At 42.7% G+C, this 25,373-nt stretch overlaps 1 protein-coding gene across 5 annotated transcripts in view; it reads left to right on the forward strand.

Annotated features, from left to right (window-relative positions):
* KIAA1549 (KIAA1549 ortholog) overlaps window positions 1-25,373 on the forward strand; it is a 2,575,340-nt gene that overhangs the window by 2,023,338 nt on the left and 526,629 nt on the right. For all 5 annotated transcript variants that reach the window (XM_044088205.1, XM_044088206.1, XM_044088207.1 and 2 more), the window contains one exon: window positions 17,064-17,287. In XM_044088205.1, the coding sequence (XP_043944140.1) occupies window positions 17,064-17,287 (224 nt within the window). The remainder of the gene's footprint in view (window positions 1-17,063; window positions 17,288-25,373) is intronic.

The raw sequence follows: 25,373 nt of genomic DNA on the forward strand, positions 1-25,373 counted from the left end.
AAATGGAAGAGAGTCTGTGCTTGGAACCAGGCACAAAGGCTCGAACCACTTGTCCCTAATATAACTCAGATTTTGCAATACCTAACTGAGATGATGGACAAAGGCTTATCTTTTTCATTCATTAAAATCCATGCCTCTGCCATTTCAGCTCATTAGAATACGGATCCTCCTATTTTTTCACATCCCCTACTACGACAGTACCTCACAGGGGCAAAGAATATAAGACACCCTAGGAGAGCACCAGTACCTACGGGGGACTTCAATTTTGTTTTAGAAAAACTAACACTACCTCCATTTGAACCAGGCAGCACAGCTGATCTAAAATTCTTGTCATGGAAAACTGGCTCTGCTCCTAGCAATAACTTCAGCAAGAAGAGGCTCAGAGTTACAGGCATTGATGGCTGTGGAAACTTTCCTAATTTTTCATCAGGACAGGGTTTCTCTTAGGACAAACCCAACATTCATGCCAAAAGTGGTCTCCAATGTGGCCTTAAACCAAACCATTCATTTACCTACTTTCTACCCAAATCCCCAGAATAAAGGGGAAAGCCTTCTGCATGCTTTGGATATACAGGCAGCTACAATTCTACTTGGACAAAACAAAAGCTTTCAGAAAAACTGAGCAATTGTTTGTAGCATATGCTGCAGGATCACAAGGAAAGCCTATTACAAAGCAGACAATCTCCAAATGGATAGGACACTGCATCCACTTCTGTTATGCACAACATGGCAAATCTGTGCCTAAGGGAATTAGGCCTCATTCTACCAGAGCAGCAGCCACTTCAGCAGCTTTCCTCAGAGGAGTACCAACCAAAGACATATTAGAAGCTGCAACCTGGAGCTCAGTGCACACTTTCACCAAGCACTACCACTTACCTCTCTACTCCAAATCCAGAGCAGGTTTTTCCACTGCAGTTCTTCAGGGCTTGTTAGCCTTGCCAAATCCAATTTAGACCCAGCCACCCAACCTCAGCTTTGGGATTCTACCCAAGTGTAATGACTGCAACAGTGAAACACGATGAACATAGTACAGTTGTGTTCAAGTGTATTCACTGTTGCAGTCCAGGTTACTCACCCACCTTTTGCTGGGACTTTTCTGTACTTCTCAACTCTATACAACCTATGTGGTGTATTTGCTTGTAGATGAAGAAAATGTTTATAGTAATATATGCATGGTTGTTTGGCATATTTTTATCTTTTCAACCTTCCTATCTGGGGGTACCTGACATCTGGGGCAAGAAAAACTGAAGAAAATGGCGTCGGTTGCAACTTTTATACCCCTGGCGCACTGACGTCAGGGAAGAGGCAACAGCAACCGACGCCGGACCAAGACTTTGGAACTCGGGCTGACTGCGGGTCGCCTGCCAGCAGGATAACCCAAGTGTAATGACTGCAACAGTGAATACACTCGAACATCTACATTTATGGTAGGTACACAACTGTACTTTTCTCTGCCTCCCCATCCAGCACAAAATGCAGCAGCTACTTTGCCATAATCTCTCCCAAGGGAAAGAATCAAAAAGTTAAATTTACAAAAACAAGTAGACACATTTCTCTATATGGGCCATTAACCAAGGAATAAATCACTTTTGTGCCTCTGTCTCATCTGTTTTCCATTTCCTCTCTACTTTGTTTGACACTGGCTCTAGCTTTGCCACCATTAAAGTTCATTTGGCCGCCATTTGTGATGTCCACACTGGGTTTCCATCATCTTGTCTAGTAGCCCACAAACTGTGCAAAGCCTTCTTAAGGAACCTTCCTATTTTTCTATTTTGTCCTCCTATCAAGGATCCTACACTTCCTTGGGACCTCAGGTTTGTACTAGAATCCATAAATAAACCCCATTACAAGCCAGCTTTGTCTGCAGACTTCACATTTTTTCATGGAAGATCTTATCTTTGGTAGCCATTTCCTCATCAAAATTGATCTCAGAGTTTCAAGACTTTTCTTCCATTCCCCCATACCAGTTTTTCCCATGAAGACAGAGTCTCACTAAGAACTAAGTCTTTATTCCTAAAGTGGCATCAGAGGACAACCTGAACCAACCTATTCATCTACCAGTGATCTTTCCAAATCACACAAACAAAAGAGAGTACATTTTACATGCACTGGATGTCCACAGGCAGTTATGTTTCTACCTTCACAGAACTAAGACCATACGAAAGGACACTTAATCATTTGTAGCCTTTGGTCTCCAAAATAACCCTGTTCAAATGGTTATCAGATTGTGTATTCTTTGCATGTTACTCAAGAAATAAGACCTTGAATACCAAACCAAAACCTATTCCACCAGTTCAACATCAGTTTTTACAGCAATTTTCAAGAACTGTTTCAAGGATGACATTTTTGCAGCAGCAACATAATCTATTTTACATACTTCTGACAAACATTTACAAGCTGGATATAATCTCTAGATCCAGAGATTTTTGGAGCTACTGTTCTTAAGAGGTATCCTGTCATTATTCCACCTGGCATAATCGGGTAGCTTGTAATTCTGTTTCAACAGTTGACTTGGACATACAGGATGAAATAGGATACTGAAGCAATGAATTTACTACAGTACAGAACATTCCTCCCACCATCCCTCAACAAAATTGTCATTCCCTTTTGGAGGGATCTGGTAGACCTACTTGAAGCCCTTTTGTCCTTCATTCAAATTTTTTTTTCCATCTCCACTATTTGGCTGGAGTACCCTTCAAGTCTTTGCAAGAAAAGCAACCAACTTGATCTGAGGGTAGAGTAGAAACAATGACATTATGAGAGTTGTTTGAGGCTAGGAGTACTAGCAAGGGGTCTATATTACGGCGTTCAAATGCCGTCACATCGAACACCTGAACGCCGACAAGTATTCAGCAAAATTCACTTCTGTGATTCGCTGAATACTTGTCAGGCAAATATTTAGTTGGCCAACTACACAATGTTGTCCTTTTCTCCACTGTAGTGCGATCTCGGAGTAGGTATATTTAGTTAGGGGGTGTGGGGGGCTATGCCCCCCACATCAGGGGGTTGGTGGGTTTGGTTTAGTTAGAATTAGTTCCATTGCATTGCAGGGCAAGTATTTATTTGCCCAAGTATTTGTCGAATCGTGGAAGTAAATTTCGCTGAATACTTGTCGGCGTTCAGGTGTTCACTGTTACGGCATTTCAATGTCGTAATATAGATGCGTAGCAAGATGTCTAAATCAGATCCAATGAGTGCTTCTGTTCCCAAAGTCAAATCAGATGGACTGAGTCTAAAAAGAATTTAGGGGTATTGTAAATACATAATGTCTGTATTAATAAACTGTGGAAATGAACATCTTGTATTCCAGAACCACTGTTTATTTCTTGTCATGAGAGGAGTATAGGTGGTAGATCGCATTAACTCCAGTAGTTGAGAGAAAAAAATGTATATATATATATATATATATATATATATATATATATATATATATATATATATATATATATATATATATATATATATATATATATATATATATATATATATATATCAAATATGAGCTTTCCTGGTTGGCACCATAAGTTTTCCTAATTCCATAAGAAAGTGGAAGAAGAAAATGGCGAATTATTTTCTCATAAGATTAGTCTTCATCCTCCCTTTCTAATTCACAATAAAGAAAAGGTCAGTTGACTAAATCACTACTGTAGCTTTTATCTACTACAGTCTGTTATGTAGAAGCACATACCTCTCCAGTAATTTAAGGGACTAATGTATTCTCTTCAAAGAAGAAATGTATAACATAGAGGATAACTGACTAAAGAAATTATGCATTTGGTATCGTTTACAAATAATGCACATTTATCTCATACCTTAAGTATGCCTATAATACAGTACTTCTCGCTAAATAGCTATAGTTTTCATTTTTGGAAGTTCGCCAGTATTCCTACAAGCATGTTTTATAAACCAGTCCATAATTCCTCAAGCAGATATGCTTATTGTTTCGAACCATGGTGCCTCATATTTCCTTTCTAATCTTGTTTTTGCCTCACTCATTTTTCATCTAGATAGTGCTCATTTATTACAGATGGGGAAACTACCCTTTAATAACATAATGAGTTTTCCGAATCCCGTTCAAAAATCACAGACCAGCAGACTGTGGCAAGCAAAATGATTTTATTAATATAGTGATAAAAAGCACATAACAAAGAGAATATGATTAATCTGTATGCACTGAAGAAGGCTTAGATAAAGACAGCCTTCTTCAGTGCATACAGATGACAAATGAAACATCCCCTTTCTCTTATATAATCAGCAATTGAGGCTTAATTAATACACTTAAAATTTAAACCTGCTCATTCAGTCCAGGAGAAAATAACCCCGCCCAAGAAACAGATTGACGATTTTCTTACTTTGGCCAAAGATGAGGGTATTATTTCGAACCATACGTTTCATCATTTATCTGTGCCAGACCCCCTGTCACAATACATCTGTTTTCTACCTAAAATACATAAGGATCCACAGAATCCCTCTGGCAGACCAGTTGTATCAGATAGAGTCTCATTAAGAGAACCATAGTCCCAATTTTTAACTAAATACCTCAAACCCATTTTGAAGTGGGTACGTGCCCGTATACAGGACATAACTGAATTTCTTCAGATAATCCTAGAGTCACAGCTAGAATGGGATGGTTACTTTGTACCCTTGACATAACTGCCCTTTACATGAATATCCCTCATTGTGCAGGTATTGATGCTTTGGAATATTGGCTCTCTAGATCTGGTTATTATTCCCTTGGATTCAGTACACTGTTATTAGGGTTAGCCGAACATGTCCGTACCAAAAATGTATTTCTATATCAAGATGCATGCTATCTTCAAATTCAGGGTACAGCTATGGGAGTTTCCCTTGCCCCAATATATTTATGGCATATATTGAAGAACAGATCATCTATGATAGTTCTCACAACATATTTTTGGAGGACATGGACATATGGAGGAGGTATTTGGTTGATTGCTGGTTGGTGTGGATTCTGATTACTTTCAAGATTTTGTTAACTATTTAAATGAAAACAAGTGGGGAATACAATTTACGGTGAACTATAGTAAGGACAGTATTACATTCCTGGATCTATTGGTGACTAGGCAAGTAGACAACACTTTGAGCTCTGAAGTTTACCGTAAATACCCAGAGCATAACTCCTTTCTCCATACCACCAGCTGTCATCCTCCTCACATATGTAGGAATATTCCAAAGTCTCAATATTTGAGAGTGAAACATATTTGTTCTAATGAAGCTTCATATGATATGTACAGGGATGAACTCACCTCCCAATTTCTGAATAGGGGTTATAAGTTGGGTCATATACTATATGCTAAGAACACTGTGGATTCTATACATAGGGATTCCCTCCTTGAATATAAGATTAAGCCTCAGGAACAAGAGACAGTTGTTCGCTTTGTAACTACTTATGGTAGGAACACTGCTGTTCTAACTAATGGTGTCCAATGGCATTGGAATATTCTCTTGACAGATAATAAATTATCTGGAATTCTGAACAATAGATAGTTCATAGGTTGGTACTAGGCTATCAGCCCTAGGGCCTGTACAAGCCTGGCCATGACAATTCCCTGGCTATTTCTTCCCTGGACCCCTGTCTAGCAGGGTGGATGACGTGATCCCCGGGGTGAATTTCCTTTCTCCCATCCAATCGTCAAGGTTCCTTTTGAAGAGGGCCAAAGAGGCACTCTGCTTGACATGTATGGGCAATCTATTCCAGTGTCTGGGGAGTCTCTGGGTCAGGAACCTATCCTTCCAGCATGTTTTGTTTATTGTGATGACAAGGTTTATATCCCTGGTGCGTGTGGCTCTGAGGGATTGGGATTTCTTTAAGTGTAGCATGTCTCAACAGCTCTGGGTTTGACATGGCCTTGTATGTTAAGCAGAGATCGCCTCTGAGTAGACGATATGCGACAGAGTATAGCTGGAGTTTTTTAAGGCGGTTAGCATAGGGCATCTGCTTTAGGCCTGAGATTCCTTTAGTGAGGTATTTCTGTGGCCTTTCCAGTTGTTGCAGATGTCTTGAGAGGTACATACCAAACAGGGCATTGTATTCTATAACGGGTCTAATGAGCGATGAGTACAGTGGGACAATGACCTCCTTTTTTCTGGATGAGAAGCCCTTAGTGATGAGGTGTGGCACACAGAAGGATTTCCTGACTGTTGTGGCAATGTGGTTATCGAAGGTGAGACCACTGTACACCTGTGTCCCTAAGTCTCTTATAACACTTTCAGTGTTTAGTGTACTGCCACCTATATGGTAATTCATGGATACATCTTTTTTCCCAAAAGGGATAACTGTACATTTCTTGGCATTGAGCTTGAGCCCATGGCTCTGGCACCAAGCATCTGTTTTTGTAAGGCCTTTTGTAGAGTATCCACATCATTTGGGGATTCAATAATGGCTCCCAGATGTTCATCATGTTACACTGTTGCAGTCATTACACTTGGGCTATCCTGCCATCAGGCGGTTCCCCAGTCAGCCTGAGTTCCAAAGTCTTGGTCTGGCATCGGTTGGTGCCGCCTCCTCCCTGACGTCAGTGCGACAGAGGTATATAAGATGCAGCCAACGCCATTTTCTTCAGTCTTTCTTGCTGCACGGTGCCCGAAGCAAAAGCAATTCGCAAGTGCCGGTCGGCCGACTCCTGTGATTTTCGTTCCGAATCCAGAACCAAAGTCTTCTACAAAACTAAGTACCCCGTTGGGGAAACTTTTTCTTACCTCAGACCGATGTCAGTAAAAGTTAATAACTGTATTTCTTGTGGGAAGCAAATACCTCATAAGGATTTCCATTCCTATTCTGTCCCATGCCTAGGCCCAGACCACGATATCACTGGTTGTCGGTTTTGTGCCAGGTTTAACAAGCACACCATTAAACGTCGGTTTGATTTTGCACAACATTATTTTGGCAGAAAATTCAATTACACCATGCCATTGGAACTTCCGACGACCGGAATACGTAAAAAGCGCAAAGACAAGGACAGGCATCCGAGGCCCAAAACGGATGACGAGGTCTCTTCTAGGCTAGTCGCCGGTTCTCCGGTCTTCAGCGAGGTGCCTTCGCAGCCTCTGATGACCGCTTCTACAGAACCACAGGCCACCTCCGACTTCCACGTGGAGCTGGCTGGGCCTTCGGATGCGCAAGTTTTTCAGCCTACCAAAACTAACCCTTCAGAGGGAACCGAAGTAGCTAAGCAATCCACAGCTTCAGAAGATGTTTTCAGACCTACTCAGTTAAGCATTAAACCCTCTGCTAAGTCTAAGCCTCCCTTAAAAACAATGAAACAAATACAGCATTCTCCAGGACAGGCCTCCATGCCTAAGAAACAAATGCTCAAAATGGCCGAAGAGCTAATCACCTTGATCAGGGGGTCCCATCCCCCACATGATAAAAGGCCCAGGCAGGATGCAGACTATGAATCATCTGACCAGGTGTCCATTTCTTCAGATTCATCCTCAGACCTAGATTCTGATACTGAGGAATCAATTCAATCAGCCTCTCCGCCTGAGGACTACTCCTTTGGGGAAACCTGACATACCATGAGGGAGGATTTCCATTGGGAAGGCCAGGATTACTCAGAATCCAAGAAAAGGGCTCAGAGACTTCCTTTTATTCTCAACACAGACCCCTTGCTGTTCCGCCAGTTTTAGATATTGTGGATGATGTGTATACTGAATCCAGCTTAAATCCTGAGTCCTTACCTCCAGCCCCAGTTAAACCTGATAGATATTACAGAGTCCCTGACTCACACAAATTTCTGTATAAAAGCCCTGTTGCTGACCCTGAAACTATTTCTCAGGGACCCAAAGGGATTAAGGCCTCATCAGCAAAAAACCCAGTTCCCTCTGACAGAGATTCCAGAGCATTAGACAGATGGGGAAAGAAAGTATATGCGTCTGCAACTTTAGCAATGAGAGCCTTAAATTGCCAGTTTCACATGCTAAAATATCAGCAATTTTTGATGTCTCAGTTGAAACAAAAAATGCTTCCAGATTCAGATCCTCCTAATTTTAAAGAAATGCAGGATTTACTGCATGCAGCTGAACAAGTGGGCAAACATACTTTGCAATGTAGTTTTGATTCTTTAGAGGCCTCCTGTAGAGCAGCAGATACAGGCTCTGTCATTAGAAGACATGCTTGGTTAAAAGAACATACGTTATCAGATCATGTTAAAGCAAAATTATTGGATGCACCTTTGCAGCGGGATGTGTTGTTTGGAGTTAAGGCAGAAGATGTATTAAAGAAGATGGAGGATAAGGCAAAATCTATGCAAATGGTGAAGGATTTCTTACAGGTTCAGCCTCCTCAATTTAGCAGAAATTGGCCAACAAAGAATTGGTCCTTTCCAGTTACAGACAGACCTCAAAGGGGCAGATACAGACGTCTAAGAGGTAGAGGCCAAACACAAGGTCCTTACAGGCCTCGACAATGGGGTGCACCAGGCCAGAAAGAAGGGAAGACAGGCCCCAACCATATAAAAAGCAGCCTCAATGACTTCCCGCTACAGCTGTCAAACAGCTCTCTCTTGGCAGCCCCCATAGGAGGAAAACTGGCACTTTTCTATCACAATTGGCATTGGATCACCAAAGACAAATGGGTTCTCAACATTGTATCTCAAGGTTACAGGTTCCACTTTCACACTCGGCCAAGGTTAAAAGGAATGCCAAATCTGCCACCAAATCAATGGGCAGAGGCTCAAAAACAAATTACAGCACTCATGGACATGAGAGCTATTCAAAAGGTACCACTACAGGAGCAAGGACAAGGATTTTACTCAAGACTCTTTCTGGTTCCCAGAAAGGACAAAGCCTGGAGGCCCATTCTGGATCTTTCTTCTCTAAACACTTACCTGGATTTTCCGAAATTCAAAATGTTGACACTTCAGCAGCTTCTTCCCATGCTGGGCAAGAAAGCTTGGCTCGTGACCTTGGACCTCAAGGAGGCATACCTGCATGTCCCTATCAGACAAAATTGCAGAAGATACCTCAGATTCGTAGCTGGTTCAATGCACTATCAATTCTTGGCACTGCCCTTTGGCTTATCTACTGCACCCAGGGTCTTCACAAAGTGCCTTGCACCAGAAATTGCATTTTGCAGACAGAAAGGAATTCAAATTTATCCGTACCTGGACGACTGTCTGATTCAAGCAGAGAGCAAGGACATTCTTCTAAAGCATCTGGCGTTAGTAAAAAAAGTTATTAACTTGCCTGGGGTACACAGTAAATGAAAAGAAATCAAAACTAGTGCCCTCACAAGAGATAATATTCCTGGCTGCCAGCTTGAACACAACGGCCCAGATGGCTTATCTCATGCCAGACAAGCAAGGTCAACTGACTCAATACTTTCAATTGATGGCAACAAAGACCCAACTCCCTGCAAGAAAAATTCTGCAGGCCTTGGGTTACATGGCATCTTGCATACTACTAATTCCATATACCAGACTGCACATGAGGAAACTACAGTGGTACCTAAAGAGTGTATGGTCTCAACACTGTCAAAATTTGGAAACAGTTATACCACTAATTCCTTGGCTTCAACAGGAGTTTCGATAGTGGGCTCAAGCTTGTCATCTCAACAAGGGACAGCCTTTCACTCAAACCACAGCCAGGCAAACACTGACAACAGATGCATCGGATTACGCCTGGGGAGCACACATGGCAGGAAAATGTATTCAGGGTGAGTGGCCTGCAGAACAAAGGCATCTTCACATCAATCAAAAAGAGATGCTAGCTGCACAAAATGCCCTTATAGCTTTCAAGGACCTACTGCATCCAGGACAACTATTACTAAAGACAGACAACACCACAGTTATGTGGTACATAAACAAGCAAGGGGCCACACACTCCTACCCCCTCTGCAGACAAGCCATGACCTTGTGGAACACAGCTCTAGACTACCAAGTTCATCTGCAAGCACAATTCCTGCCAGGAGAGAAAAACACACTGGCAGATGACTTAAGCAGAAACATCATGGATCCCCACGAATGGGAATTGAATCCACAAATATTCAGAATGATAACACAGAAATGGTGGAGCCCGGACATAGATCGGTTTGCATCACCAATGAAATGCCAGCTACAGAAATTCTGCACAAGGAGTTACCATCCACAAGCATGGAAAGTGGATGCCTTCTCATTCAGCTGGAAAAACCTACAAGAATATGCCTTCCCACCTCTACCTCTCCTTCCAAAGGTACTTATAAAAGCCAGGCAAGAAGAGCCAAAGATGATCCTGATTGCACCAGACTGGCCACACCAGCACTGGTGCCCAATCTTAAAGAACTTAGCACAAGAACCACCCTGGATTTTGCCTCATATCCCACATTTGCTGACTCAGCACAACAATCAGATACTTCACAGCCAGCTAAAGACCTTAAACCTAGCTGCATGGAAAATTCCTTAGTCAAGCAAGCAATGCCTCTCTCCAAAGCTGTTATGGATGTCATTCTGGAGGCCAGAAGGCCTAGTACCAGGAAAGCCTATTCGGATAAATGGAAGAGATTATGTGCCTGGAACCAGGCTCACAGCCAATCCTTTTAGTACCTCAGGAGGAAGGGGCTAAACACCGCCCCTCCCAGAGCACCTACTCCAACTGGGACTCCTTTGTTTTTTAAAAAAAAACTTTACCTCCCTTTGAGCCAGCTAACACACTTGAAGAATTAACTATATCTCTTGAAAAAACTGCTCTGCTACTGGCAAAAACAAAGCACGAAGAGTTTCAGAATTACAGGCACTAATTGCAGTGGTGGAACCTCCCTCATTTTCCACCAGGACAGGGGTGTGTTAAGAACTAACCCTACATTTATGCCAAAGGTGGTATCAAGTGTGGGCTCTAAACCAAACTATCACTTTGCAAACTTTCTATCAAAAACCACAGAATAAAGGATCCATTTACAGGAGTCGTGTAGCTTTTGCCACGTGTTCAGTCCTAGGGTGCTCCAGGAGAGAAAAAACAAATTAATATTAAAGGGACTCTTGAAACGGTCATTTGAGGAAGCTATAGATTCGGCTTCTAGTACCCAGTCTAAGTCTAAAGCTTCCAAGTCTAAGAAAAGGTCTCTGGCTCCATCTGCCACTTTGGAGCCTCCGGAGAAGATTACTGTTTTGGACTCTACCTCCTCGGCTCCACTGTCCTTGGGGCAGCAGGAGGTATCAGTGTTAACCGAATCGGCGTCGGCTCCAATTATTCTTGAGCCCATTCGGAGCCGGTCGCCCAGTGTCAGGCATGGTTCACCGGACAAGAGATCCTAATCTCCATCGCTCTCCTCCAAATCCTCCAGGCTTTCTGATTTGGATGTTGATAGGGTAGTGCAGAGGCTCCTGCAGTCGCCGGTGTTGGCCAAATTGTTCTCGGCTCCGACCCACTCGGATCTGGAGCCAGTTTCTATGACCGTTTCGATGATTCCACCTCCGAGCACTTCCTTGTCATTGCAGCTGGTATGCTCTGCTCTGAGTGATGTTCCTGCACCGGCTCCGATACCCCCTTTGGGTCTATCGGTGCCAACATCGGCTCCGATTATCTCGGTTCCATCCACAGGGTTCGAGACTCGGGTCTCTTTGGTCGGGCCTGAGGGGGATACTTCTAGACAACTGTCGGTTCCAAGCCTCCCACTCAGTGCATCAGCTTGGGGGACCCCGGTCCCGGTCGTGGCCTCGGAGGCCAGTCGGTCCTCAGACCTGGGAGGACCTGCCTTCGAGGCCATATGGAGTGCGCTGGCAAGATTGTCAGCTACATCACCCGGGTCGGTCATTCCGTCCCCCACCACCCCGGTGAGAGCCACTAACACTCACTAATCCTTGGACAGTAGAGCACCAGGCCCTAAGGATACCCCCAGGAGTGGTCCCCAACTTTCTGAGGGTCTCCCAGAGTCCATGCCTGAGGAGCCTCCTAGAAAGAAATTGTGCAAGAGGAAGCACATAGACTCCCAGGATGAGTCTCTCACCTCCGATACTGACCTCAAGGAATCGGAAGGGTCCCCCAAGTCTTCCTGTGATGATGTTTCCTTCTCCGATATCCTGGAGATACTGAAACAAAGAAGAGGCTGGCCTTCCAAAACTCCTTCCGAGGAGGTGTCAGTATTCCTTAAGGCTTTTGGCGATCATCCTTCCGCCTCCTGGGTGTCTCCACCCTTCGACGAACTTCTTGACCTCATTTGTCGAAGAGTGTGGGAAAACCCTGATTCTGTGGAGCCCGTACCCAGGTGTCCCAACAAATTCCTGCCCGCACCCCAGGGAAAAGTGTTTCTATCAAAAGGAGTCCCGGTAGATGCCATGGTGGTGGCGGCTGCCACACAGAAGGAAGTTGCAGAGTCTTCCTCATCGGTCCATCCTCCTAACAAGGAGTCTAGGACCATGGACCAGTACGGGAAGCGTACCCTATCTTCAGCAACCTTTACTTTACGGTCGCTGAATTATTTATCTCACTTCACTCGGCTCCAGAGAGATCTCCTCAAAGAACTGGGAGATACTGTTGCGGGTAACATACCTGAGGTGGTGGCTCAGATGGTTAATGCACAGGTTTCTACCCTCAACTCCATCGCTAACTCGTCCATGCGGCTCATCTCGTATGTGGCCGAGGGAGCGAGTAGGGCGGCGAGCTCAGGGGTCGCCCTTAGAAGGCAAGCCTGGCTGCGCCTGTGTCACTTCGCGGAGGCCTTCAAGTCTTCCTTCACTGATGCCCCATTTGATGGTTCCTCCTTGTTTGGGACCAAAATGAAAGGCACCCTCACCAGGTGCGAGCAAGAGGGAAAGACCCTGTCTGCTGTAGGGGTCAATTTTTCCCTTCCTTCTAGGCCTTATCCCAAGGCCCAGCGGGGGGGGGGGTGTGGTTCAAGAAATCACAGAGGTTTTTTCCTGCTGCACAAGGTGAACCCCCCTCCAGAGGCAGGGGAGGGGGGGGTTACTCAGGGAGACATCACCCCAGAGGCAGAGGGGGCCCCCACAATTCAGGAGACCGCAACTCCTTCCATGGCTCTGCATACTCTCATTCCTGAGGGTTTGCCCGACTGTGCTTATCCGGAGCCAGTCGGGGGTCGAATTTCCTTATACCCGGAAGCCTGGGAGAGCATCACCCAGGACCGATGGGTACTAAGGATAGTTTCCGGTGGTTACCTCATCCCATTCTCTTCAGTACCCTTGCCAATAAGAAAAATCCCAGACGTTCCACTCAGTCAAAGGGATCAAGCAGCCTCAGAGGTCTCTCAGCTGCTAGAAAAAGGAGCCATCTAACCAGTCCCCTCAGACCAAATCAGATTAGGGACTTACTCAAGATTCTTTTTGGTGCCGAAAAGAACAGGGGACCTAAGACCCATACTAGATCTCAGTCAGCTCAACAATTATGTACACAAGTCCAAGTTCCATATGGTCACTCTACAGTCGATTCTCCCATTGTTGGGAGAGGAAGTATGGATGTGCTCCATCGATCTCAGGGATGCTTATTACCATGTCAAAATATACAAAGCATCCAGGAGTCACCTATGCTTCTGGCTGGGAGCCAGCCACTTCCAGTTTCGAGCCCTGCCCTTTGGTCTCACCACAGCCCCCAGGGTGTTCACCAAATGTATGGCAGTAGTGACAGCTCACTTGAGACGTCACGGATTCCAGGTGTTTCCGTACCTGGACTACTAGCTCTTTACCGCTCCCACCAGGCATCAACTAGTTCAGACCAGGGACGCTACCATCAGTCTATGTCACCAACTGGGCATAACGATAAACTGGGAAAAATCTGCCTTGTTGCCCTCAAAGCGTGTCAACTTTACAGGAGCAGAGTTGGACACCACTCAAATGCGAGCATTCTTACCACAAGAAAGGATCACAATATTGCAATGACAAATTCATATACTGATGCCCCTGAGACATGCGAAGGCAAGACTGGTTCTACAACACCTAGGGACCATGGCAGCGACTATCATGTTAGTCCCTCTAGCGAGATTACACATGAGACTTCTTCAATGGCTCCTCTTTGTCCAATAGTTTCTCCAAAGACTCCCACTATCTCATCCCATCTTAATCACAGACAGGTGAAAACAGGACCTCCGTTGGTGTCTGTGCACCAACAATTTGAATGGGGGAAAGCCCTTCGGTCCCCCGTCCCTGATGCCACAATGACCATGGACGCCTCCCAGATGGGGTGGGGGGGGCATTATCTCAGCAAGAAAGTCCAAGGCACGTGGCAAGAACACGAGATACATTCGCATATAAACGTCCTGGAGATGAGGGCAGTGCGTCTTGCATTGCAGGCACTTCAGGAAGTTCTTCCTCTAGGGACTATTGCGATACACTCAGACAACATGTCAGTAGTGTGGTATCTCAGCAAGCAAGGGGGAACACGGTCTTACCCCCTATGCAGAAAGGCTATGCGAGTGTGGAATTGGGCAATAGCTTCCCAACGGTTTCTGGTGGCAATGCACATTCCGGGGAAGTCCAATATAATAGCGGACAGGCTAAGCAGAGCAATACTTATGCCTTATGAGTGGTCCCTGAATCGCATGGTTACAGAGCGAATATTCAGCAGATGGGGTCAGCCTTGCTGCGACCGTTTTGTCAGCCCTCTCAATGCAAAATGCAGCAACTACTTCACGCTGATCCCCCCACGGGGGGAATCACCCAGGGATGCTCTGGTTCACGATTGGCCCCCCGGTCTGCTTTATGCTTTTCCTCCATTTCCCCTTTTCTCAAGGGTGATTCAGAAAGCGCAATCCTTGGGAAGCAGAATGATTCTGATTGCCCCACACTGGCCTCGTCAAGTATGGTTCCCATTTCTTCAACCATACGTTGTGGACACTCCTTGGATTCTGGACTCTCCACCAGATTTACTGACACACATGCCGGGACAGTTCCACCCTTCTCTGAGGACACTCCAGTTGACAGCCTGGCTACTCCACTTCCATCGCTAGTCAGATGTCATAATTTTTCACCAGAAGTGGTCCATATATTATCGTCCTCCCATAAGCCATCCACTAGAAAGATTTACTCTAGCAAATGGAAAAGGTTCTCCATCTGGGCTCATACTAGAGGTATCGATCCTTACACAGTTCCAATAGATTCAGTTCTGGAGTTCTTATCAATGCTTTTCTATCAAGGGTCCACATCAGCCACCGTCAAAGTTCAGCTTGCGGCAATTTCTAATTTCCACGTGGCGAATGAACCTAGTCTTATGGCACACAGACTATGCAAAGCACTCCTTAAAGGTACCCTGTTGCTTCGTCCCCAGTGTCCGAACCCATCATGCCCTGGGATCTCAATTTTGTTCTTCAAGCTCTTACTCTACCACCATTTGAACCTGCAGCTACCTGTGAATTAAAATTCTTAACATGGAAAACAGCATTCTTAACAGCAATCACTTCAGCACGGCGGGTCTCGGAAATTCAAGCCCTCTCCATCAAACCCCCATATTTAATCTTTCACAAAGATAGGGTCTCTCTTAGACTAAACCCATCATTCCTTCCTAAAGTGGCTTCCATGTCTAACATGAATCAGTCCATTGAGCTGCCGGTGTTCTTTCCTCACTTCTCTAACAAGGCAGAATTTAGATTTCACCAATTGGATGCACATAGACAGTTACACTTCTATCTACACCGGACAAAAGATATCTGGAAGTCTGACCAACTCTTTGTCTCCTTTTCGGAAAACCGATTGAGTTCTCCGGTATCCAAGGTTACGCTGTCTAGATGGATAGCCAGTTGCATCTCTTTCATCCATCAGGCAGGAGATAAAAATTTGCCTTTTCCAGTCAAGGCACACGCTACGCGGGCTGTTTCCACATCCACAGCCTATCAAGCTAGATTGTCAATGGATGATATATGCGCTGCAGTTACTTGGGCTTCTCCTCACACTTTTATTCCTCATTACAAATTGGATGTGGTCTCCAGGAGCAGATTTTCCTTTGGTATCACAGTACTTAAGAGTATTTTCCTATGAGCCACCCAGGATGTAGGTGCTAGGGACGCTGTCCCACGGGTAAGAATGTAGGCGAGATAGGACTACATAACATCAAGAAGTTATGTACTCACCATAACGTTCGATGTATGTAGTCCATCTCGCCTCACAATCTTACTTACCCTCCCACCTTCCCCCTGCCTGGAGGATTTGGAGTATAGGATTTGGGTATAGGTTGTCACTTGCTGAGTCCCTCTCATTAGTGATTGTTTATATGGATGTGAGGTGTGTATGAAATACATATGTTGTTTCGTAGCAAACTAGATCTGGGGATATGGAGCAGTGCACCATGGGATACCCTCTTAGCCCAGCCAATGAGAGACTTTGAGCAAGTAAAAATTGGCCGAGTCAGAGCCGATATTCGGCTCCGAACCCATGGGTAAGAATGTGAGGCGAGATGGACTACATACATCGAACGTTATGGTGAGTACATAACTTTTTGTTTTATACTACCCCTCAATCATTGTTCTTTTACAAAGGTGTAGTGACCTTTTAGTGAGAATAATAAGGCAATGTAGGGTGGGAGCAGCTAAGAGTTGTATTTGTTCATATTATTACAGACTTGAGCAACTGTTTTGCAAGTATATACTGTACCTAACTCATAATATGGCATCTGTTCTTGCACATCTTTTTGGATGCAAGGTTAAAATGGTCAAGGAGACATAGTCAAACCCTTAAGTCACAGTTCAGAAGAAAGAATTGTTGTCTCAGTAGTCTTACCCAGTGAAAAAGAGTAATCAAAAGTAAATTTAACATTTTTATTGTTGCCTCACAGTTAGATGTTGCCTGTTTGATTTTCAGTTAGAGCGTCTTCTGTATGGCGATATGCGTAAATGGGCGTTCCTTCGTTGAAGGTTGTGCGTTAGGCCCGGCAAGCCAGCACGTAAAAATCTACTGCCAATCATTAGCGGACCGGAGTTCCGCTGTGGCGACCCCTAACCGGGAAAAGCCAAAAGAAACAAACATTGTTTTTAACCATATTCTGATATTGAAAATTACATTTCCATATTTAAAATAATTGTTTACTTTTTCACAGAAATGGCATCTTCAGAGTAGACACTGTAAGATTATTTTTTATAGTTTATTTTTGAAAGGTGAAATTTACTGCTTCATGTTTGTGCATTTCAGATTCAAACAGCACTGAGACATAAGTCAGAGATAGAACACCATCGTAATAAGATTCGTCTCCGAGCCAAGCGTAAGGGACATTATGATTTTCCTGTCATGGATGATGATGGAATCCAAGACCCAAAGGATCGGCGTAAGATTTACCGCAAGGCCCAGATGCAGTTTGACAAGATCCTAGAACCTGGAATGAACATGCCCACAGTACACATAGAAGCCAGAAGAAGGTACTTTTCCATCCATACAATTAATCTAATGTTGATTGTTTGGCTGACATGGATCAGTTACTTAAGTAACCCTCTGAGATGTTTCCAGGTAACTATAAGTGACTTCAAGAGCAATGCTGAGGCGATCACTTGGAGTTACCAAGTAACATGGGCCCTGGGTTCACTCCTGACCTCAAGTTGCTGGCCATCTAAATTTGTATGTTCTCTTTTTATCCACTTGGGTTTTCTTTGGATATTCCACTTTCGTCCTGCCTTCAGAAAGATATACTCATTGAATCAGTTACTCTGAACTGTCCATATGCATTCTATTTATTCTTTCCCTTTTTTCTTGAAAGGTTAGCTGCTGTAGTTAACCATTGCCTGAAGTGTTTTGCATCATAGCATATGATGGCAAGCTCTCAGCTTAAAAATAAGAATTACTTTTTATCTTTTTGCTGACGGCTGGTCTTGCTGCAGGCAGCTGTTGCCAGACTGTAGAATAGTATTTTTACTTCAGCAAATAAGTGAGCAGTAGCATTGTTGTCTTGTAGTTTGTACTCAGTCAGGGGAGGGTAGTCAGCTGTGTGGCAGAGACAGTGCAGGTTGGCATGTAAGTCTGTTGTGTTGCATCGTTTGGCGCATAATACTTACATGAGTAATTTTTAACACCAGGCAGTAAGGTTCAGAAGTAAGAACCCATATACTGCCTTTTTAAATTATTTTTAAGAGATCACATGCCTTTGACTCCTCTGTCTTATTTTCTGGTGTATAATGATCCTTTTCCTAACAGGAGGCTTATTGCATGCAGACAAGAGATGCGGTAATGCATAGGAATAGCTTCCCTAAGGTCTATTTCCAAAGTAAATTTTCTGGTATTTTGTCTACCACATGGAATGCATATCTCTGAAGCTAGATCATTAGCATTTAAAACTGTATACCCCATATTCTACCGTTCATTTTTTTTTCCATCTATGCTTTCATTAGTCCTTTTGAAATATTTCTGTATTCCTTCCTACTCCTTTTCCTCAAATGCTGATGAGGGATTGCTTTAACTGGAGAATGTTTGTCTGGGTACCGAACAACCTTTTCCTCCTTAATGTGGCAGTATGCAGTGGTGTTATGGTTATGCACGTGCTTCTGTTTGTCTGCCTAATGTTCCCTGACACCAATCATTGCCTTTGCCTTGGATCATAGGATATTATTCCAGGGTCTGCTGGAATCCTTCTGTGTTTGCTTGGCTGAACTAACTTTTCAGGGATGGAAAAAAATCTCCCTCCTCCACCCCACACTGCCTATCTTCAAACTCCCTGAGACCAGTTCTGAATCTGGGACTCATGCAGCATGAGTGAAGATCACTACAATAGCAGGCCACCTCCTATGTTCTCTTTCTCTGCTTTTGGAGGTTGTTTAGTGAAAAAACTTGACAGCTCATTTGCTTTTAACCAGCTACATTAGTACTGAATGTAGTTTCAGTGTAAAGAAATAAGATTTTCTTGTTTATGTTTTATGTTTCCTTAAAACAATTCATATCCAGCAACTGCTATAATGCCAAGACTTGGAGTCAAGGCACCCAGTATATTTCTAGCAAATGAATGAAGTCACTTCTCATGTGTTTAGGAGAAAACAACAACCCAGTCATCTTCAAAAGCGTATATAATACCCATTTGAACTGTACATTAACCTGTACAAAATGTGATGTTACCTAGGCAGCATTGGTATCAGAAATTATCATAGTAAGAGTTTATGAGCTAAATCCCATATAAGCTGAAGCTTACTGTACATGTGCACATTCTTTAGCTTTTTACATTTGTCTCATGCACTCTTCCAACCATTTACTGTTACTTTTAAATACATCCTGATTTCCCTCTTAGCCCCCTAACTGCTTTCTCTAGCATCCCTTTATTTTTGTCCTGTATTCAGTAATATATCATTCTTGACTCTTGACACCTTGTGTAGTGCCTGGGAGTAAGGTCTAACTAAAGTATATCTTTCCAGTTCTTACAAGATTAGTTTTCTGGTCTTCTGTTCTACTCTTCTCCAGTCTCTTAACTGTTGTGCAGACTTTTCCCATATCATCTATACTTAAGTGATATACACGTTTCTGTGGCTGTTACAAGTCTGCATTTTCAGAACATCCAATATGCTATATTGTGTATTATCCATCTGTGTATATGCAGTGCTTATTTCCAACTTCAGTGATATTTGTCAGTCAGTGAACATAGCCATTGTCAGCATTTTTTAAACAATTTAGTGTATCCATTAAATTATTGATTTTCTATGCTCTGTTGACTGAGTTATTCTCACAAAGGCAGTGCCTCTTCTCAAGGAAGACCTCATGTGGTATTTGTGTTGACTGAGGGGAAATTTGACAAGAGCACTTTAGAACTTCCCTATCATTTCTGTAGGGGATTAATGTGTGTGTGGTGCATTCTGCTTCCTCTTTCCAGTCCAGGCACAAAGGTGGCTCAGAGAAGCAGGGAGCTAATCTTAGCAAAAGTAGGGGTCGGAGGAGAGAATAGAAAGGTGGATGGTGATTTTGATGCTGTTATTCGAGCAGCAGATATGTTATTTTTTATCCACGAAGGAGTCAGAAGTAAAGGAAAGTGTGACAGAAGAACTTGGCATGCCAGAGATGGGGGGAAGGCAGCTGAACCTTTTCAAAGCAGACTTAATGTGGCAGATGCAGTGGAGATGGACATAGAAGAGTTGTTTCAGCAGAAACTGTCTGAATCTGAAGTTGCAACACAAGGTTGTGTTGTTATAACCCTCCAGTCTGGAGGGTTGTGTGGTAATATTGTGTATGGTTGATGAACCTGAGCTGGAAGATGTTAAGGTCATGTCATGGGGAGAGATGAGGGGCAGGGTACAGAATAAAGAAATTCAGCAGAGTGAAGATGTGAAGGCTGAGGAAAAAATCTTATGCGGAAACAATCAAAGAAGGGATGCGTGGTAAGAAAGAGAAAGAAGTAAGTTTGAAGAAAAAGAGATTGTTTAAAGTGCGGATCGAACAGATGGAAGATACTGTAATGGACATATATAAGGTATGAGTCGAAGTTATTAAGATACTTGGAATCAAAACTAATGAGATAAGAGAATTTATCCATATTAATAAAGAGACTTTATTGTGACATTATTTTTGAGAGTGGGCAGATAATGGAAAGATTTGTAGAACAAAAAAAAAAAAAAGAAAGAAAAACTGGGCATGATGGAACTTATATATACTTAATCCTCTTTAAGAGAAACTAAGAACAAATTAATATTCAATTCAGAACTGAAGTAGAAAAACAGACTTTAGAAAAGCATTTATTATATTTATGTAATGATGTATCAAATCTTTTGTCAGTAAAGGTTTATAGACTGGTGCGTGGGATTGCAATGTGATATTCAAACTGAAAAATTACAGTGTTGTACATATTCCAAGTTCTGCCTCTTTGGGTGCCTGTTGTGGTTTTACTGGTTCTTGGTTCTGTGGCACCCTTTCCTTGGAGTTTTTGGATTACATATTCGAAGTGTTGTTAATGTCAAAGGTGATAGAGGCTGGTTAGATATTGGGAACAGCCAACGTTGTGATTTTTGTGTTGTTTTTTGTGTGGAAAAACAGATCATTTAATTAACAATTATGAAAAAAGATGATGTTTTTCATGCAGGGGCATAGGATGTGATGCAAAACATTGTGAACCGAAATGTTATAAATGTAAAAAAGTGAGACATTTGGTGGGGGAGTATGAAGAAAAAGAAAATGAAGTAGTGTTGGACATAACAGAGGAAGCAGACGAACAGGGTAAAAATGATAACGTTATAGAAAAGAAATTAGAAGTAGAAGAAATGGGAAAAAAGATTGTAGCACTACTGATGGAGAATAAATGATACAAAAAGATAATGTGAAGGAAGATTTAAACAATGAAAATACTGAAGAAGAGTCAGGTTTAAGTGAGAATGATGTTACATGGAACATAGTTAAACAAAAGGGAAATTAATTTCGTAAATGAGTGAGATAAAGGAAAAAGAAGAATATAGAAGATTTAGAAAAATAAATGGAAAATAAATGCACATTATTTAAAGTAGAGTTACGTGTAAAGTTTTGTCCTTAAATGTTAATAGTTTTAAGAAGTTGGAAAGGATAGGAATTTTGGAGTGTTATAAAAAGCTAGACAGTGATGTTATTATACTAGAAGCTATTAGATTTTTGTCAAACTCAGAATTCAAACAAATGTGGTGGGGAAAATTTTGATATAGAATTTTGGGAAAGAGACATGCTCGGGAATACTTATTATATAAAAATACAGTTAAAGTATTAGATGTCACCATTGTCCTAACAGGTAGAATTACTATTATTGATGTAAGATGGAGAGAACATGTTATGAGAATTATTGCAATATATGCATATGTAATATGTTTAGAAAGATAATACAATATGTAGCAGTTAACATGGACATGATTGTAGTAGGAGACTTTAATTGCAAGTTAAGACAGCAAAATAAGGCTTATCATCTAAACTAGTAAAGAATATTATAAAATATGGACAGTTAAAATATGGAATCTAGAGACTTGTACATATAAAAGAGGGGAAAAAAGAAAACAGATTTTTTTTGTCAGATTAGTAATAGCTAAACAAGGAGTGTTATTGACAGATCACACAACAGTTTGGATTATGGTAAAGGGAAATGATTATATAAAAATATGAAAAGGTATAAAAAGAATAAATGGAAGTGAATTGGGATGCTAAAGGGAGAAAAGAGGTCCAAGATGGAGACACCCTGCAGGTGGTCTACATTCCCTCAGCTCAGAACACTCAGGTAGGAACCTTGAGCAGGCCCATGTCACAGTCCCACCTGAAGAAAATTAAAGGTTTTGGAATGTCCCAGCCAGATCTCAGACCTAAATGCAATAGAAAATCTGTGGGGAGACCTGAAGAGAGCTGTGCACATGAGATGCCCTTGCAATCTGACAGATTTGGAGCGCTTTTGCAAGGAAGAGTGGGCAAATATTGCCAAGTCAAGATGTGCCATGCTGATAGACTCCTACCCAATCCTACCCAATGTGTAATACAACAAAGTTGCTCAATTATATTTATAATTATATTATTATTATATATTTATATATATATATATATATATATATATATATATATATATATATATATATATATATATATATATATATATATATATATATATATATATATATATATATGTTGCCACTGGCAAGACTCCACATGCGGAAACTTCAGTGGTACCGTGGTCCACATGGACCCAACACTCTCAACCCTTGGACCACACCATCCTCTTCCTATGATCCTAAAGAAGGAAATGCTTTGGTGGATGGATCAAATCTCTGTCAACCCAGGATTTCCCTTACAACCCCTCACTCCAGTCCAGGAAATGTACACAGATGCTTCATACCTGGGTTGGGGAGCTGCTATGGGCAGCTTGAAGGTGGAAGGCACATGGACAGACCCCTTTAAGAGTGAACACAGCAACATCAGGAGGTGAGGGCCTTCATTGTTACACTGAGGGCCTTCAACACATTCTGAAGCAAAGCCCCCTGAAGTTGTTTGCAGATAACACTACCATTCTGTGGTATGAGAACAAACGTGGGGGGGGGGGGGCAAAATCTTACTTGCTATGCAGACTTGCACTCCAGGCATAGGAATTGGCGGTCCAAGATGGAGACACCCTGCAGGTGGTCTACATTCCCTCAGCTCAGAACACTCAGGCAGACACCTTGAGCAGGTCCATTTCACAGTCCCATGAATGGATGCTACACAGAGATGTGTTTCTGGGCATAGTCCACAGATGAGGTACGCTACAAATAGATCTGTTTGTCTGCCCTCTGAACAGACAACTTCCACAGTTCTGTACCAGGGCTCCCAGCCCTCTAGTGAGGGTGATAGACGCCTTTTCTGTCCCATGGAAGGGGATGTTTCTTTATGCATTCCCCCCTTCCCATTCTTACAAAAAGACCTATTGAAAATTCAGCAGGAGAAACCAAAAATCTTGATGGTGACTCCCTTTTGGCCAAGACAGCAATGGATCCCCCTCCTTCTGCATTTAGCCAGAGACAATAATCACATGTTACCTCACAGACTGGACCTATTCACACAGGACAAGGGATCCTTAATCCATCCTCACTTGTAATCTCTATGCCTAACACTGTGGGTGATAGAGTTTTGATCCCTTTCAGACACATTTACACTGAGAACGTGCTTAATGTCCTGCAGGAGGCCAGGAAACCCAATACTAGGAGATCCTGTTTGTCCAAATGGAAAAGGTTCTCTATTTGGTGTCTTAAAAAGCAGCTGGACCCATTTCAAGGGCAGGTCCCCTTAGTGCTGTCCTGTCTGTGTGAATTGTTAAAAGCAGGGTTGGCATATACTTCGGTTAAGGCCCACCTTGCTTCTATTTCTGCTTGTCTGCCTGTTGACCCTCCACTTGCTGCCAGACTTCAAGTGAAGTTATTCCTGAAGGAAGTACTACATCTCAGGACCCTCCAGGAGGCCAGTTCCACCACCATGGGACCTGGACTACATGTTAGAGAAGCTCACTGTTCCTCCTTTTGAGCAGCCGCTACAGCTTCTCTAAAATATTGCAATTGGAAAACTGCGCTTTTGGTGGCCTTGACATCAGCTAGGAGAGCGTCAGAGCTCCAGGCTCTCATGGTCACCCCACCTTTTTTAATCTTCCATAAGGATAGCTTGACCCTAAGGACTAACCCATCCTTCATACCTGGTGGTCAATATGTTGTCCCTGAGCCAATGTATACATCTCCCCACCTTTTTTCCACATTCCCAGAATGACAGTGAGAGAGTCCTGCATTCCCTTGATGTTTGCAGACAACTAAGATTCTGCCTAGACAAGACCAAGTCCCTTAGGCGATCAGAGCAAATGTCTCCTTTCACTCCATTGCTCTGGGGAAAGCAGGTACAAAGTAGACTGTTTTTCCCTGGTTTTCCAAGACCATCTTCTTTTGTTACATCTACCATGGCAAACACCTGGACTCAAAAATTAAAGCTCATTCCACTAAAGGCATAGCTATATCTGGAACCTTCTTCAAAGGGTTGGACACTGCTTCTTTTCTAGAAGCAGCTACCTGGACATCCGCCCATACTTTCACCAAACACTACAAACTGGACCACATTTCCAGATCTAGAGCAGGTGTTGCTAGGGCAGTCCTGCATGGATTCTTGGAAAACAGCTCCAAACCACCCTCCTCTTCTTCCCTTTGAGCTATGGCACTCACCCAAAGGTTATGAATACTGCAACATGAGAATAGAAGGACATAGAATAGTTGTGTAAAATCTTACCATAACAATAGATATCCTTCTCTTCCATGTATGTGCAGACATCACTTTTATGGCCCATGCACTCTACGGCCAACGTCAGGCATCCCACATTCCTCGCAGTGACTAAAGCTTTTGTATACTGGCCAGGCGTTCAGGTTGCTGAGCAGAGGATAGCCCAAAGGTTTTGAATACTGCAACATGGAAGAGAAGGATATCTATGGTTATGGTAAGATTTTACACAACTATTCTTTCTTTATTTGAAACTTACAATGTTAATGATAGCCTATTTGTCATTTTTGTTTTGGTTTTTCTGTTTTAATTTTTTTCTCTTCTGGGTCCCTTCAGAAAGTGGTCACTTGCTCAGTAGGGCTAAACCAATCAACAAATATAAATGTAAATAGCTTCTTTCTTTTCTTTTAAGAAGTTTAATGCATACTTCTTTGGTGGTTTGAAAGAAATGAGACAAGTATGGCCAGTATTGTGTTCGCTTTTTAAAAAATCTTGCAGTGAGGATAGTTGTCACTCTTGCGTGGATTATTACATCAACTGTTTTTTTTTGTTTGTTTGCTTAATATGCTTTCATTCAAAATGATGGTGTTTTGCAAGAAAGTGCTTTCTTTTGTGTGTTAACTGTGTTTGAAATGCATTAAAGAAATATGTATAATCTAACACTGAAGACCCCGTTTGCTGAGCATGTAATCAAAGTTATCTTTCCTTCTGCTCCAATTTAGCATTATTTTCTCAGACACTGCCACACTTGTACACACCCAACCTGTGCCAGCACATAATGTGATGTCCCTTGCTGCAGCACAACTAGTTCCTGAG

Source organism: Protopterus annectens, chromosome 11.part0 (assembly GCF_019279795.1).
Source record: "Protopterus annectens isolate FY-2018-M chromosome 11.part0, PAN1.0, whole genome shotgun sequence".
NCBI classification, from domain to species: domain Eukaryota; kingdom Metazoa; phylum Chordata; order Ceratodontiformes; family Protopteridae; genus Protopterus; species Protopterus annectens.